Genomic DNA, 13357 nt, shown 5'->3' on the forward strand with positions numbered 1-13357 from the left:
AAACCTAACCTAACCTAACCTAACCTAACCTAACCCCCCCTAACCTAACCTAACTAACTTCTAGTAATCCAATGGAAATAATTAATAGAACTATCTTATTTATATTTAAGTAAATGCAAATATAAGTAATAAGTTAATCAATACATTTATGTTCTAATCAATAAATGTTATCATTAAAGGAAAAGAAAAAAAAAATCTTAAGTATATGAAAGATGAATATAATAACAAAATAGAGTCAAACAATCTCTTAATAAAGAAAATTATATTAGAGTTTTTTTAGAATCAGTAAATAACTTATAAGTTTATTGAAAGGAAGATAAATAAGTAATGATCAAATTAAGTCATTATTTAATGACAATTTAAGTCTTAAGTCTTTATAATAGAATATATTTTTATAAATTAGAGATATTAATGAATTTCGATTTCAATATCAAAAATTATAAATTCCAAAAAATACTTCCACATAAAGAATATAATATATTGATTTGTCCCTTAAGTTAGTAGTTTTACCTGTATAACAAATTGTAATTTATAAAAAAGAATTCCCTATTTACAATATAATCTGTGTAAAAAAGTGATAATAGTTTCTATTTCTCAATAAATGCACAAGGGCATATAAATTTCTTGATAAAAATTTTACGTTTGGATAATTTCTTTTTGGTTTTATTTTCATCTAGTCCAGAATTATTAAAAACATTTTTATCTTCTAATTGATATTTGCGAGTATTTTTATTAATAGGTTCTTTGATAGTATTAGACATCAAACACCCTTCAATTACTGGAGCTAAAGCATCATCATTTATTTGAGTGGCTGTACATGCTCCTTTATTAGCTTTTCTAGAAGAAGATGAATTCACTCCTTTTCTATAATTCTTTGATGCTGAGATCTTCTTCATATCAGAAATTTTATTACCATTCATAATAACTTGTTGATTTGATCCATATTTCTGTAAAGCATCTGAAGCTGGCATAATATTTGAAGTATAAGATTCACTCCTTTTAAAACCAAGTAAATCAAATCGACTCCAGTCAAAATTACCATCATCTATATAACCTTCTCTTTGAAAAAGATCTCGGAATAATTTTCTTAAGTAGTTGTAATCTGGACGGTCTTCAAACCTAAGAACCCTACAATAATGTAAATATGTTGCAAATTCTGGAGGATATCCTTTGCATAACATTTCAACAGATGTCCCCATCTTCTTCTCCATTATCTTTTTATACTTCTCTTCTTTATTATTTGCTCGTATTCCTTGCCATGGTAAGGTCCCATCTCTACAAAAGTACATTAACACATATCCAATTGCTTCTAAATCATCCCTTCTACTTTGTTCTATTCCTAAGTGAGCATTAATTGATGCATATCTAGCTGTACCAGTCAAATTCTTGTTCTCTCTATAGGGAATATGTTGTAATGTCTTGGGATCACGAAATCTCTTAGCTAAACCAAAATCAATAATATATATATCACAAATACCTTTACCTCTTCCAATCAAAAAATTATCAGGTTTTACATCACGATGGATAAAATTCTTTGAATGGATATATTCGACTCTCTGCAACATTTGATCTGCAATCATCAATATAGTTTTTAAACTAAATCTTCTATGGCACAAGTTAAATAAATCTTCTAATGATGGACCTAATAATTCCATTGCCATTATATGATGATTAATCTCACGATCTAATTCACAATGGTAAACATTTGCAATACCAACACCTCCTTGTAATAACCTTATAACTTTTGTTTCATATACAAGTTGAGGATGTCTAGAAAATGTTGATTCAGCTTTTATAGCAACTTCTTCATTAGTTTCAATGTTTACAGCCAGATATATGTCACCAAAACTACCTCCACCAATGAGCCTTTCTATCTTCCAAGTAGAACATACTACTGTGTTAGATAGTGGCGATGATATCTGAGAAACCATTGCCACTTAATGGTAATAAAATAGTTTGTTAATTTAATCCATGTACCTTTAAAGCTATAGCCAAAAATAAGATCTTGAGCTAAATACTACTTAGAAAATTTATAGTATTTCCCCTTATATTAATCAATATATATTTTATTTAAAAATATATTACAATCTTTTATAGCTATCTATAGCTAAAATAAACTTTAATTTTTTTTTCTATAGGAAAAAAAATAAAGTTCACAAAAGAAAAATATACAGGTGGGGTTACTCATTGGCGCCTGTTAAATACGCGCCAATTGAGTTAATTGTATTATCTCCTGGTTTTATTTAGGGTTTTTGTTTCATCTTAATATAAATAAGAAAAAAGAAAAAGAAAAAAAAAAAAAGAGGAAAAGGAATAAAGTCATTTACAATATAATCCCTGTCAATTTTAGTCAGCAGGCGGTAGTGATATAAAAAAATTACTCTTATTATTCGATAGAAGATCCTCAGTGTAATTTAGTTAAGTGTCTCTCTAGTATATATTGGGAATTAGGTTTTATTATATATTACTTGATTCTTTTTTATTCTTCTTCAGTATTATTATCAATCCAATATTAGGAAAGGACATATCCCCTGTAATTTCATTTTATAAAGGTGATCTAGGGATGTCATATTTCTTAGATCTAATACTAATACTAAAACTTTAAATAATAGCTTATTTAAAAAAAAATAATATTTCTATTTAAATGAAATTTCAACAATACTAAGAATATAACTTTTTTTTTCTATAATATCCTTACGTCTTCTTCCCAACAAAAGATACGACTAGACGCTTTTTATTTATCATTAGACAAAGCTTTTTAAAAGGGGCAAAAAGTCTATAAGGCGCCATAAAATTTTTTGTCTTATCCATGTAAAAAATTAATTTTCTGATCCTAGGGAAAAATAATGAGATTTTGATATTTTTACAATAATTAATAATATATTTGATGGAACTACATGCCACAATAAATGTTGCCATAAATTTATGCAAATTTCGTAATATTGACTTATTACAAAATGGTTATTATAGATTAATGTGTCGTTTATATTATGTAGAAGGAGATTGTACATATGGAATTACTCCCACTAAAATACTTCATACAAGGAATAATCAATTTAAATCTGAAAGTGCAGAAATTTTAGAAGATGGCTCTTCAGTAACAAGTCCTATATTAATTAAATATATAGATGATATTATAGACATAAATGAGACAATTTTATTTAGCAGTGATATACCTCTTTATATTCCTCCTACTAAGAGTACATCATTTTTTTTTGAAACATTATCAGCAAATTCTTTTCATAATAGTGAGAATAGCTATCTAAATGGTAATATTAAATTAGTACCTTTTTTTTTGGAAGTTGATCTTTTATATTCTGAAATGGTAATATCAGATATTTTAGGAACTCCAATTATATCTTGTACAGATAACATAAATAATAAAGATATTCCATTGAAGATAGGAGATTATTCTAGTGTTTCTTATAATGTTTACAAAATAAATAATGTATCAAGTGGAATAGTAGAATATATCCCAATAATATTTGATGAATATCACTTTTGTCATATAGGGTGTATAATAATGACACAAATAACTGGATTATTTATTTCTCCTGTACTAAGAGCTCCTAAATTAACAAAATATTATACAAGGTATAAAGTTCCAAAATCTCAACCACAAATACCTTCTTTTTTATTACTTGGAGATACTATTACTGCTGAACTAGGGAATCCATCTTTTAATTCAAATTTATTTATACAAAGTGCGAAATCTGATTTGGATATTTATAGAAAAAGTGATAAAAGAACTATTTTTACTATAAGAGGTATAATTCTTCAGAAGATAGCTCAAATATCAATTTCAGAAGAATTTTTGAATAAGAAAAATAATATATCTGAATTAGTAGATAAATCAAATAATAATAAAGATAATGATAAGGCTGATTTATCAAAATTAGAGAATAATGTAATAAGTATTGATGAAGTATTTCCTTCAGTAATAACTCGTGATCCAATGTTTCTGGAATGTTCTAGACTTCGTTTAGAATTGGTTTCAACTTTGACTTATATATTTATTCAACTAGCTGCCCATATGAAATTTATTATTAGTAAATGTTGCAGTACCCAAAGACTTCGTTTAATGGGATCATTATTAAGTATTCCTTATTTAGAATTACCTGGAGGTACTAAAATAAATGTAGAACCACTAATAGATCTTGAAAAATATTCTTATGTTGAGAATGGTGCTACAGTACCTTTTGTTGTAGTTAAATTAAATGAAAATGATTTTAAAGAGATGAATTTGATTAATGATAATTATACTGAATGGGATAAATTAGATAATGATTTAGAGACAATATCACCTCATGATAATATGCAAGGATTTAAAACAAAGAAACAATTAACATCAACATGTTGTATTAGATTTCCTAATACAATATGGTCTTTAACTCCTTTATTTTGGCAATTAAATTATAAGAGAGGAATAACACCTCCATTATTTAGAAATGATTTATCACCACAGTATAATAATATAGATTATGCAACAACAGTTTGTAGTTTACCAACTTTACAAAGTTATATTAAATCTCCATATGGAATTGAACAATATGGGAAGATATTATTAGATAATATAACAGATTTGTCACAACAAATTACTAATAGTTGGGATCGTATTATTAGTATTTTTCCTTTTGTACTTCCAAAATTGGAGAATATTGCTAGGATGGAATATATAAGAAAAAAGATGTATCTTTGGAATGAAGTAATTTTTATAGAGACACTCCCTAATGATGAAATGTTAATACCTAATCTAAAACCTTTACCACCTAAATTTCCAGAATTTATTGGAAATGGTACGTTTCCAATAACTCCTCCTTCAATATTGTCTGTAAATTCATCTCCTACTGAAGAAGAGATAATTAAACAAAAGTCACGAGGCACATTAGCTTTATTATCTCCATGGATAATTGGATCTCAAAAGTCAACTTCATATTTTATGAAACCAGTTGAATATCATTCAAAAATAGCTGAACAATTAAGGAATGATTCTGTATTTAAATCAATTCCATCGCCTACTTTAGTAGAGGAAATTTGCTTATCTTCAATTTTTGAAGATTCTAATGATTCAATAGATCCCAAAAAGACTTTAGATACTCCTATTTCTATAACAAGTAGTAAATATAATGAATGGTTACCAATAATATTTATTCAACAATATTCTGAATCAAATACTAATAAGAAATTAGGTGGTATTTTAGTGCATTGTGGTCAGGCTTGTAGAGTAGGACTAAATAATGATCCTATAATAAAAGCTTTAAATATAGTAGATGAGGTATTAATAAATGATTTTGAAAAACCTACATTAACTGCATCATCTACTACAGATACAAGATCTACAAATGAAGTTCCAGTGATTCCGATAATAGAACAAAAAAATTCAAAAAAATGTATTCAAAAAAATTTTAAAAAAAATGTAGGGGTTCATATAATGATATTTGTACATGGTTTTCAGGGTACTGCTTTTGATATGAGAAATGTAAGGAATATTATTTCATTGTATTATCCTGAAGTACTTTGTTTACTAAGTACTTGTAATGAAGAATTAACTGATGAACCAATTGAAGAGATGGGTAAAAGGCTTAGCTCTGAAATTATTGAAGCTGTAACTCCTTTCAGTAATTCTCTTGAAAAACTTTCCTTTGTAGGTCATTCTCTTGGTGGACTAATTATTAGGGCTGCATTACCATACTTAAAACAATTTAAACAAAATTTTTTTCTTTTTTGGACTTTGAGTACTCCTCATTTAGGATATTTATCAAGCTCTTCAAAACTTGTAAATGTCGGTGTTTGGTTAATGAAAAAGTGGAAAAATTCTCCTTGTTTAACCCAATTAACACTCTCAGATTCTTATAATATTGAAGAAACATATTTATATAAGCTAGCAATTGAAAATTCACACTATCTTTCAAGTTTTAAATATATTGTTTTTTGCTCTTCTCATCAGGATATGTATGCACCTTATGATAGTGCTAGAGCAGAATGTTCTCCAGATAGCCTTCTAGCATATAAAGATATGGTAAAAGCGATTCTTAAAGATGTCGATCCTAAAAATTTAACTAGGATTGATGTAAATTTCTATCTTCCCCAAAAAAATTTGGATACTTTTATTGGAAGAGCTGCCCATATTCAGGTAATTGAAAGTCAAATATTCGTCAAGATTTTGGTTACGAGATTCCCACAATGGTTTATATAGCAAAAATAAATAATTTTATTTGAAGCTTAAAAAAATATTAATTAGATAATGATATTCTCTTTATTTTAAAATATTTAGATTTTAATTATTATTCCACCACGAATTTTCTGAAAATGGATTTTTACTATTCATACGAAAATTTACACACGATGAATTCCTCTTATCATTATTAATAGGGTAATCTAGCTCAGCTTCACTTCTATATGCTCTCCCATTAAAATTTAAATTACCAAAATTTTGCATTGATTGATATCTTCTTAAATTATAGGTTAGATTAGCTGATTTTGTTACGTCATCATAATCAGATACGAAACCACAATTATCTCTTGAATAGGTATAAGATGATGATGTTAAATATTTATCAGACTTATTTGGAAATATATTACTAAGAAGACATTCCTCTATATTACTGCTATATTTTTCAAACTCAGAATCTTCATTATAGGAATTTTTTTTCAGTGTTTTGCTTTTTAAGAGATTTATAATAGAGAATCCCTTATGTTTCTTATTTTTTATTTTAATCAAATTTTTTTTTAAGTTTTCTACTTGTTTCATAGAAATTCTGTCAGATCCTATTCTTTTACATGATAATTTAGATTTAGTGCATGGATGACAAATAAGAATATTCTTTGCAGTATCTAAATGAGTTGAGGCATTTGAATTACAGTTCATGCAAATTCTCCAATCTCTCAAAATTCCATACAATTGCTCTAATATAATTGCTTCAGAGACGTCTTGTTTAGATAACCCAATTACCATATCTACAAAAAATTCAGTATATAAAAAATAGTAAAAAGTGCATGTCAATGTAAACTTTGTGGGGAGCTATTTCCAGCGCCAATTTAATTTGCCCGCTCAATATATTATCAATATTAGACTGGTAAACATTCTATATTTCAATGGTTATCCCTTTGAGAAAAAAACAGACTTTAGAGAAGAATAGACGAATAAGACATTTTGATAATAATGATAAATATAATTTACCAGTAAGTGACTGGGATGGTATAATTAAAGAGGATGGTACTATTTTAAACTGTAGATATCCAAGTTCATGCCAAAAACAGAAGATTTTACCCCTTAAAGTTATCCCTGGTATTCATAAACAGGTCATTGGAATAAAAAACAAGAGGAAATTTCTGAAACCAATGGCAAATGAGAGTTTAAAAGAATTTTCTCAGAGAGTGGATTATGAAATGCATAGAGATTTATATGAGAATGATAGAGAGACACTAAGAAAGGTTCGTTCTGCAAAACTTAAAATTAAGCGTGAAAAGCGATTAAATAAAAAAATTGAGAGAATTAGCAACAAATATAAGGAAATAGGAGATAAAGAAGATGAGGTAATTAATACTAAATATCCAAGATTTGGGGATATAGTAAATTCTCCTCCTATTATATCAGAAAAAACTAGACAAAAGCTAGACAAAAATAAAGAGGGTAAATTTAAAAATCCTGATCTAGATAATTATATTTTAGAAGTAAGAAGATCATACTCAAATATTAGAGAGAAAAGATTGAAAAAGATTGGAGATATTTGCAAAATAAAAAATAAAAGTGATCTTTTTAATATAGGTGGAAATTGGGTTGGCATTGGTAAATTTAAACCAGAAATTTAGATTATATTAGTAATAATTTAGAAAATATTTTATTTTAAATTATTTTGTAATATTAATAACGATAAGATTCACATTTATAGGGTCCATCAATAGGCACATTAATATACTCGGCTTGTTCTTTTGTTAACTTTGTAAGTCTAGCTCCCACAACATTTAAGTGTACCCTTGCAACAAACTCATCAAGATGCTTTGGAAGTCTTGTAACTTTAAAATATGATTCTTCATTATATTGAGCACTTTTCATCAAAACTGTATCCTTTTTTTTCATATATCTTTTGTCTCTATTGTTCCATAATTCAATTTGTGCTAATATTTGATTAGTAAATGACATAGACATAACTAAAGGTGGATGACCAGAAGCACATCCAAGATTAACTAAACGTCCTTTACATAATAATACAATCCCCTTCTCTGTATCAGGGAATGTATATAAATGAACATTAGTCTTAATTTCAGTTATTTTAATACCTGGATAAGATTCTAATGCTAAAACATCAATTTCATGATCAAAATGTCCAATATTAGCAACAATTGCATTATCTTTCATGTTTCTCATATGTTCAAGAGTAATTACATTTTTATTTCCAGTAGCAGTAACAAAAAAGTCTCCTATATGAATAACATCTTCCATAACTTTGACATCATACCCTTCCATTATAGCCTGTAGTGCACATATAGGATCTATTTCAGTAATTATTACTCTTGCTCCAGTACCTGATAATGCTTGAGCACAACCTTTTCCAACATCACCAAAACCAAGTAATACTACTACTTTACCACCTATCATTGGTACACAACCATTAAATAATCCATGAATTAACGATTGTCTACAACCATATATATTATCAAATTTGGATTTTGTGACACTATCATTTACATTTATGGCAGGAAATAATAATTCTTTTTTCATTTCCATCATATTGAGTTTCATTACACCAGTAGTAGTCTCTTCACTAACACCACAAATATTTTTGGATATTTCAGACCATTTAAATGGATTTACTATTAAATCTTGCTTTATTAGTGCATACATTGCCTTTGTATCTTCAGATAATGGGAAACCTCTATTATCTATGATGCTATCAAGATATACTGGTATAATTCCACTTTCTCTATATAACTTTTCAGCTTTTACTCCTTCATGAACTATTAAAGTGGCATCTCCACCATCATCAATAATTAAATTTGGTCCACTAATTCCTGATTCACATTGCCATATTAATGCTTGATTTACACACCACCAATATTCTTCAATAGTTTCATTCTTCCACGCAAATACCATAGCTTTTCCACTCTTAACAACAGCAGCAGCAGCATGATCTTGAGTTGAGTATATATTACAACTACACCATCTTATTTCAGCACCTAAAGCTGCTAAAGTTTCAATTAATGCAGCAGTTTCAATTGTTAAATGTAAACAACCAGTAATTTTAGCTCCCTTCAATGGTTTAGAATCCTCATATTGCTCCTTTAAGGCTGTCAAACCAGCCATATCAGATTTTGCAAGCTTTATTTCTTTAAAACCATATTCAGCTAATGAAATATCTTTTATTTTACTATTTATCATTATGTAAATTAGTTATACGATTCTAAATTTAGATTGAATATTTCTAAATATGTTCTATAATTTTATATTGATTTAGAGGTACTTAATATTTTTTCCAATTTTCAAGTTGTATTATAACGAGATTCTTATAATCTTATAATATCAACTTTCTTTAAGTTTCTATAACTTTATTTTAAAGAGAGATATTTGAATTAAAAAGTGTCATAGAAGTCTTAATGGTTTGGGTAATATTCTAGACAATATTCTAAATATAATAGTAACTGTGAATAAAAAAAGAAAAAAAAGTACAAAGTAATCAATGTAAATATTAAGATTTAAGTTCTTTGATCACATTAGAAGCTTCTAAATATTTACTATTGTCCTTTATATTATTAACATTTGTAACAGCCTAAATTCTTATTAGATCCTTTATTTCCGAATAAATCTAAGAAACTCTAATTCTTAAAGGAAGCCAAACAAAGTTTCTAAACTATTAAAAGAATTTACTTAGATCAAATTTGGTTATTATAGCTTGGGATATTATTAAAACTTAGTTTTTACATGTTTGCTACATCTTCAAATGATATGACCCAAGGTGATGGAGATATTTAGAGAGACACGATACTGTGCGCCATTATATGATGAGGTAAAGGGCAGATTTGAAAGTCAAGGGAAGACCTAAAGGAAATAAAGAAGAAATTAATTGGGAGTTAAAATTGGTTGAATAAGATCTGACAGTTGGTTTTGTTAAGATGAATAAGCCGGAAGCCTTAAACAATTCCCAGTTTAGTGGAGGTTGTTTCTCATTGCGGATTAAACCAGTCTTTTGTTTGGATGGTAAATATTTAGCTATTCCAAAAGGAAGAGATAAAACAGTCTTTATATATGAAACTTTAGGAGATGGATCTATTATTTCTAAACTAGTAGGTGCAAAAATGCCTATTTCTGGGGTTGTATCTTTGCATTTAAATCCGGAAATTATAATAATAAGTAGTCTTGATGGTAAATGCAGATTGTACAAATTTATAGAGAATGAATTAACTATAAATCCAATATTTGAATTTGAAATAAATGATAATAATTCTATAATTGATATGAAGACAACAGATAAAGATATCTTTTTTCTTACAACATCTGCAGAATCTATTTGTGAGATACCTTTGAATACTAATTTTGTATCTATTTTTTCAATATCTATTGAAGATATTCTAAAATTAACTTCAAATAATGAAATAGATACTGAAAATATTGGTAGATCTATAAAACCTAGAGAGGTAATAAAGTTTTCATATGGGGCTTCATCCTTTGAAGTATCTAAAGATGGAAATCTTTTCTGTTTTATATGGAGGAATATACTAATTTTATGGACTCCAATATATTCTGACAAGATAGTTCGATTTAGGCATTCAGAATATTTAATATCAATGGATATTTGTTATAATTGTCAATTTGTAGTAACTGGAGATGTATATGGTCGTCTAACCTATTGGTTTTTACCTCCTATTGATTACAAAAATGAGAATTCAATATGGAATGAAGCATCAAATATAGATGAAGAGAGATATGATAAAATGCTTATGAATAACTCAATAAATACCTCAACTAGTCATTGGCATTCTCATGAGTTAAGAGCTATATCTATGATTCCAGAAAGTGATGTGGTACTTTCTGGAGGTGAGGAAGCAGTTCTTGTATTATGGCGTCAGACTTTTGCTTCAGATACATTTAGAAAAAAGGAGTCATTATCACCTCAGCAAAATGGAACGAGACAATTTTTACCACGTTTAGGAGCTCCTATATATACTATATCAGTATTTTCATCATGCTATAATAAAAAAGTATTTAAAATGGGTGCTATAATTCCAAATTTAACTGCAGCTATAACTTGTGCTGATAATTGTATTAGAATTGTGGATTTAGTTCATATGAAAATCATAAATTCTATTAGAGGAATTGCTATACCATATAATCTTGTTGTTTCACCTAATATTAAATTAGAATGTAACAAATTAACTAATGATAATTATAAATGTAATACTAGTTCAATGAAATTATCAAATTATAGTGGTTATTCATCAGGATTACCAGTAGCTATTATTGGTCATCCTTTTAAAGTACATATTCATGATGCATATAAAGATAAATCAATAGCATCAATTCTTACGAAATATGAAGAATCATATGTTTCAAGTATTGGAGAGGGTTTATCTGCACCAAAATATAATGATGTACTTAATAAGCACTGCTTTCTTAGTATGGTAACTTTTTCAGATTGTGGAAGGTATTCTGTTACATCAGAATGTCATAAATATGGGATTTTGAAGAATAAAAAGTCAAGATATAATCTTAAATTTTGGGAGAAGATTGAAAGTGAAGATATTATTTCTTATAAAATAATGACAGAAATAGTGGATGCTCACTTGGATACTGTAGTAGCATTGTTTCAATGTAGCTCTTCTAATTATTCGTATGAATGTAAACATCCTATATTTTTAACAGCAAGTAAGGACAAATACATCAAATTATGGGTATATAATAATGAGGTAAATGAATGGTATTGTGCACAAGTAATTTCATGTTATGAAAAGTACATTTTTACATCCAATATATATTTGGAAACAGGTATTGTTGCTGTAACAGTACCAAATTTAATAGTTTTGTACTCATTTAATAATGAAAATATGTCATTAAATGAAGTTAAGGCTATTCCGGTACCTAAATATCAAGGTATGGCAATCTCAGAACAGCAAATAGTCTTAAGTCAGATTGAGATTGTTAAAAAAAGTGATTCTATTTTTCTAATCAGCGTAATATCATCAGAATTACTTTCTAAATTATTAATATGGAATCTTGATACATATGTATTAGTCTGGGAGGGTAAATTCAACTCATCATCTTTTATAGTTAATGGAAAAAACTTATTAGGAAATTTTACTTTTGCAATTATAGATAGAGATCCTAAAACAACAATAAATCTATATGATATAGATTTAGATCCTTTTAATTTAATAAATATAGCTAGTTTGGAACTTGAAATTCCTGAAGATAATTGGATATCAGATGCTTTGATTTGTCACAGATTAAAAACAAGTCAATGTTATATTGTAATACTTTTATCTAGTGCAGATATTTACATCAAATTACTTGGATGTTTAGATAATAAATTAGAAGATGAGAGTTTAGATAGTACTATGGGAACTATAAAAGATGTGGAAAGAGAGGTTACATTTGAAGACTTGCATAATTTAGATATAATAAAGCAAATAGAAGAACTATATATTTCTAGTGGTTTTGAGAAGCAACTAATAAATGACACTAAAATAAGTAAATCTCAAGAAAATCCCTTATCTTCCATCTCAAATAAGATAAAGGAATTAATTAGTTCATGTGATAATAAAGATGATACTTTATCCAATTTTTCTACATTATATTGTTCGAAATTTGATAAAGCTCAGCAATTTGGTAATACAAAGATGAAAAATTTATCTAGAGGTCTAAATACTTATTTATGTCCACTTCCATCATCATTATTACAATCAATGATAAATTGTCCCTTACATAATACTCAAGAAACTGGGGTAGTAGAGGTCATTCAGACAAGGGATCATAAAAAACAGAACAATAGTTCCTTTGGAATAAGTAGTAAATCTAATTATGAACCTCTGAAGCCTTTACAATCCCACAAATTGCAATCTATAATACGAAAATATTCTGACAAAGATATTACGATGGACAAAAAGAAGACAATAGAAGCTTATTCTCATAATAAATCTAAGAAGAAAAAAAAAATTGCAGCATTTGATACTCAAGAAGTAGCATAATGTCAAATTATTGTCGAATGTATTTATAAGGCTTGTTTTGTCTATATATTAGAAAATAAATTTATAGTATTTAAAGAGAACCTTATCTCATATATATATATGAAGTTTCTGAAGTATTAGGGAGATATCAAAATCTCATTATCCTATAATAGATTTCAATATAAGTATAATATATTTT

At 27.5% G+C, this 13357-nt stretch overlaps 6 protein-coding genes across 6 annotated transcripts, besides 11 other annotated features; 3 read left to right on the plus strand and 3 right to left on the minus strand.

The window, feature by feature from the left end:
- The first annotated feature begins 1 nt into the window (after position 1).
- Positions 2 to 54: a microsatellite.
- A 319-nt stretch (positions 55 to 373) lies between these two features.
- Positions 374 to 402: a sequence feature (AT_rich).
- Positions 403 to 587: 185 nt separating this feature from the next.
- CMU_037620 (protein kinase domain-containing protein) lies at positions 588 to 1931 on the minus strand (the record flags this gene model as incomplete). Its single annotated transcript, XM_002139010.1, has 1 exon — positions 588 to 1931. One exon carries the CDS (start codon positions 1929 to 1931, stop codon positions 588 to 590), a length of 1344 nt encoding a protein of 447 aa, XP_002139046.1.
- A 114-nt stretch (positions 1932 to 2045) lies between these two features.
- Positions 2046 to 2084: a sequence feature (AT_rich).
- A 185-nt stretch (positions 2085 to 2269) lies between these two features.
- Positions 2270 to 2310: a sequence feature (A-rich).
- A 303-nt stretch (positions 2311 to 2613) lies between these two features.
- Positions 2614 to 2646: a sequence feature (AT_rich).
- A 211-nt stretch (positions 2647 to 2857) lies between these two features.
- Positions 2858 to 2886: a sequence feature (AT_rich).
- A 1-nt stretch (position 2887) lies between these two features.
- CMU_037630 (uncharacterized protein) lies at positions 2888 to 6196 on the plus strand (the record flags this gene model as incomplete). The annotated part of the gene is made up of 1 exon (XM_002139011.1): positions 2888 to 6196. The coding sequence occupies one exon, from the start codon at positions 2888 to 2890 to the stop codon at positions 6194 to 6196; it is 3309 nt and encodes a 1102-aa protein (XP_002139047.1).
- Positions 5373 to 5416: a sequence feature (AT_rich).
- Position 6197: 1 nt separating the features above from the next.
- Positions 6198 to 6289: a sequence feature (AT_rich).
- CMU_037640 (uncharacterized protein) lies at positions 6278 to 6955 on the minus strand (the record flags this gene model as incomplete). Its single annotated transcript, XM_002139012.1, has 1 exon — positions 6278 to 6955. One exon carries the CDS (start codon positions 6953 to 6955, stop codon positions 6278 to 6280), a length of 678 nt encoding a protein of 225 aa, XP_002139048.1.
- Positions 6702 to 6733: a sequence feature (AT_rich).
- A 140-nt stretch (positions 6956 to 7095) lies between the features above and the next one.
- Positions 7096 to 7812, plus strand: CMU_037650 (uncharacterized protein; the record flags this gene model as incomplete). The annotated part of the gene is made up of 1 exon (XM_002139013.1): positions 7096 to 7812. The coding sequence occupies one exon, from the start codon at positions 7096 to 7098 to the stop codon at positions 7810 to 7812; it is 717 nt and encodes a 238-aa protein (XP_002139049.1).
- Positions 7805 to 7871: a sequence feature (AT_rich).
- Positions 7865 to 9379, minus strand: CMU_037660 (adenosylhomocysteinase protein, putative; the record flags this gene model as incomplete). Its single annotated transcript, XM_002139014.1, has 1 exon — positions 7865 to 9379. The coding sequence occupies one exon, from the start codon at positions 9377 to 9379 to the stop codon at positions 7865 to 7867; it is 1515 nt and encodes a 504-aa protein (XP_002139050.1).
- Positions 9380 to 10110: 731 nt separating this feature from the next.
- On the plus strand, positions 10111 to 13179 carry CMU_037670 (uncharacterized protein; the record flags this gene model as incomplete). The annotated part of the gene is made up of 1 exon (XM_002139015.1): positions 10111 to 13179. The coding sequence occupies one exon, from the start codon at positions 10111 to 10113 to the stop codon at positions 13177 to 13179; it is 3069 nt and encodes a 1022-aa protein (XP_002139051.1).
- A 157-nt stretch (positions 13180 to 13336) lies between these two features.
- Positions 13337 to 13357: part of a sequence feature (AT_rich) that runs on past the window's edge.

The sequence above is a fragment of the Cryptosporidium muris genome, genomic scaffold (genome assembly GCF_000006515.1).
Source record: "Cryptosporidium muris RN66 scf_1106632373453 genomic scaffold, whole genome shotgun sequence".
Lineage (NCBI taxonomy): Eukaryota > Apicomplexa > Conoidasida > Eucoccidiorida > Cryptosporidiidae > Cryptosporidium > Cryptosporidium muris.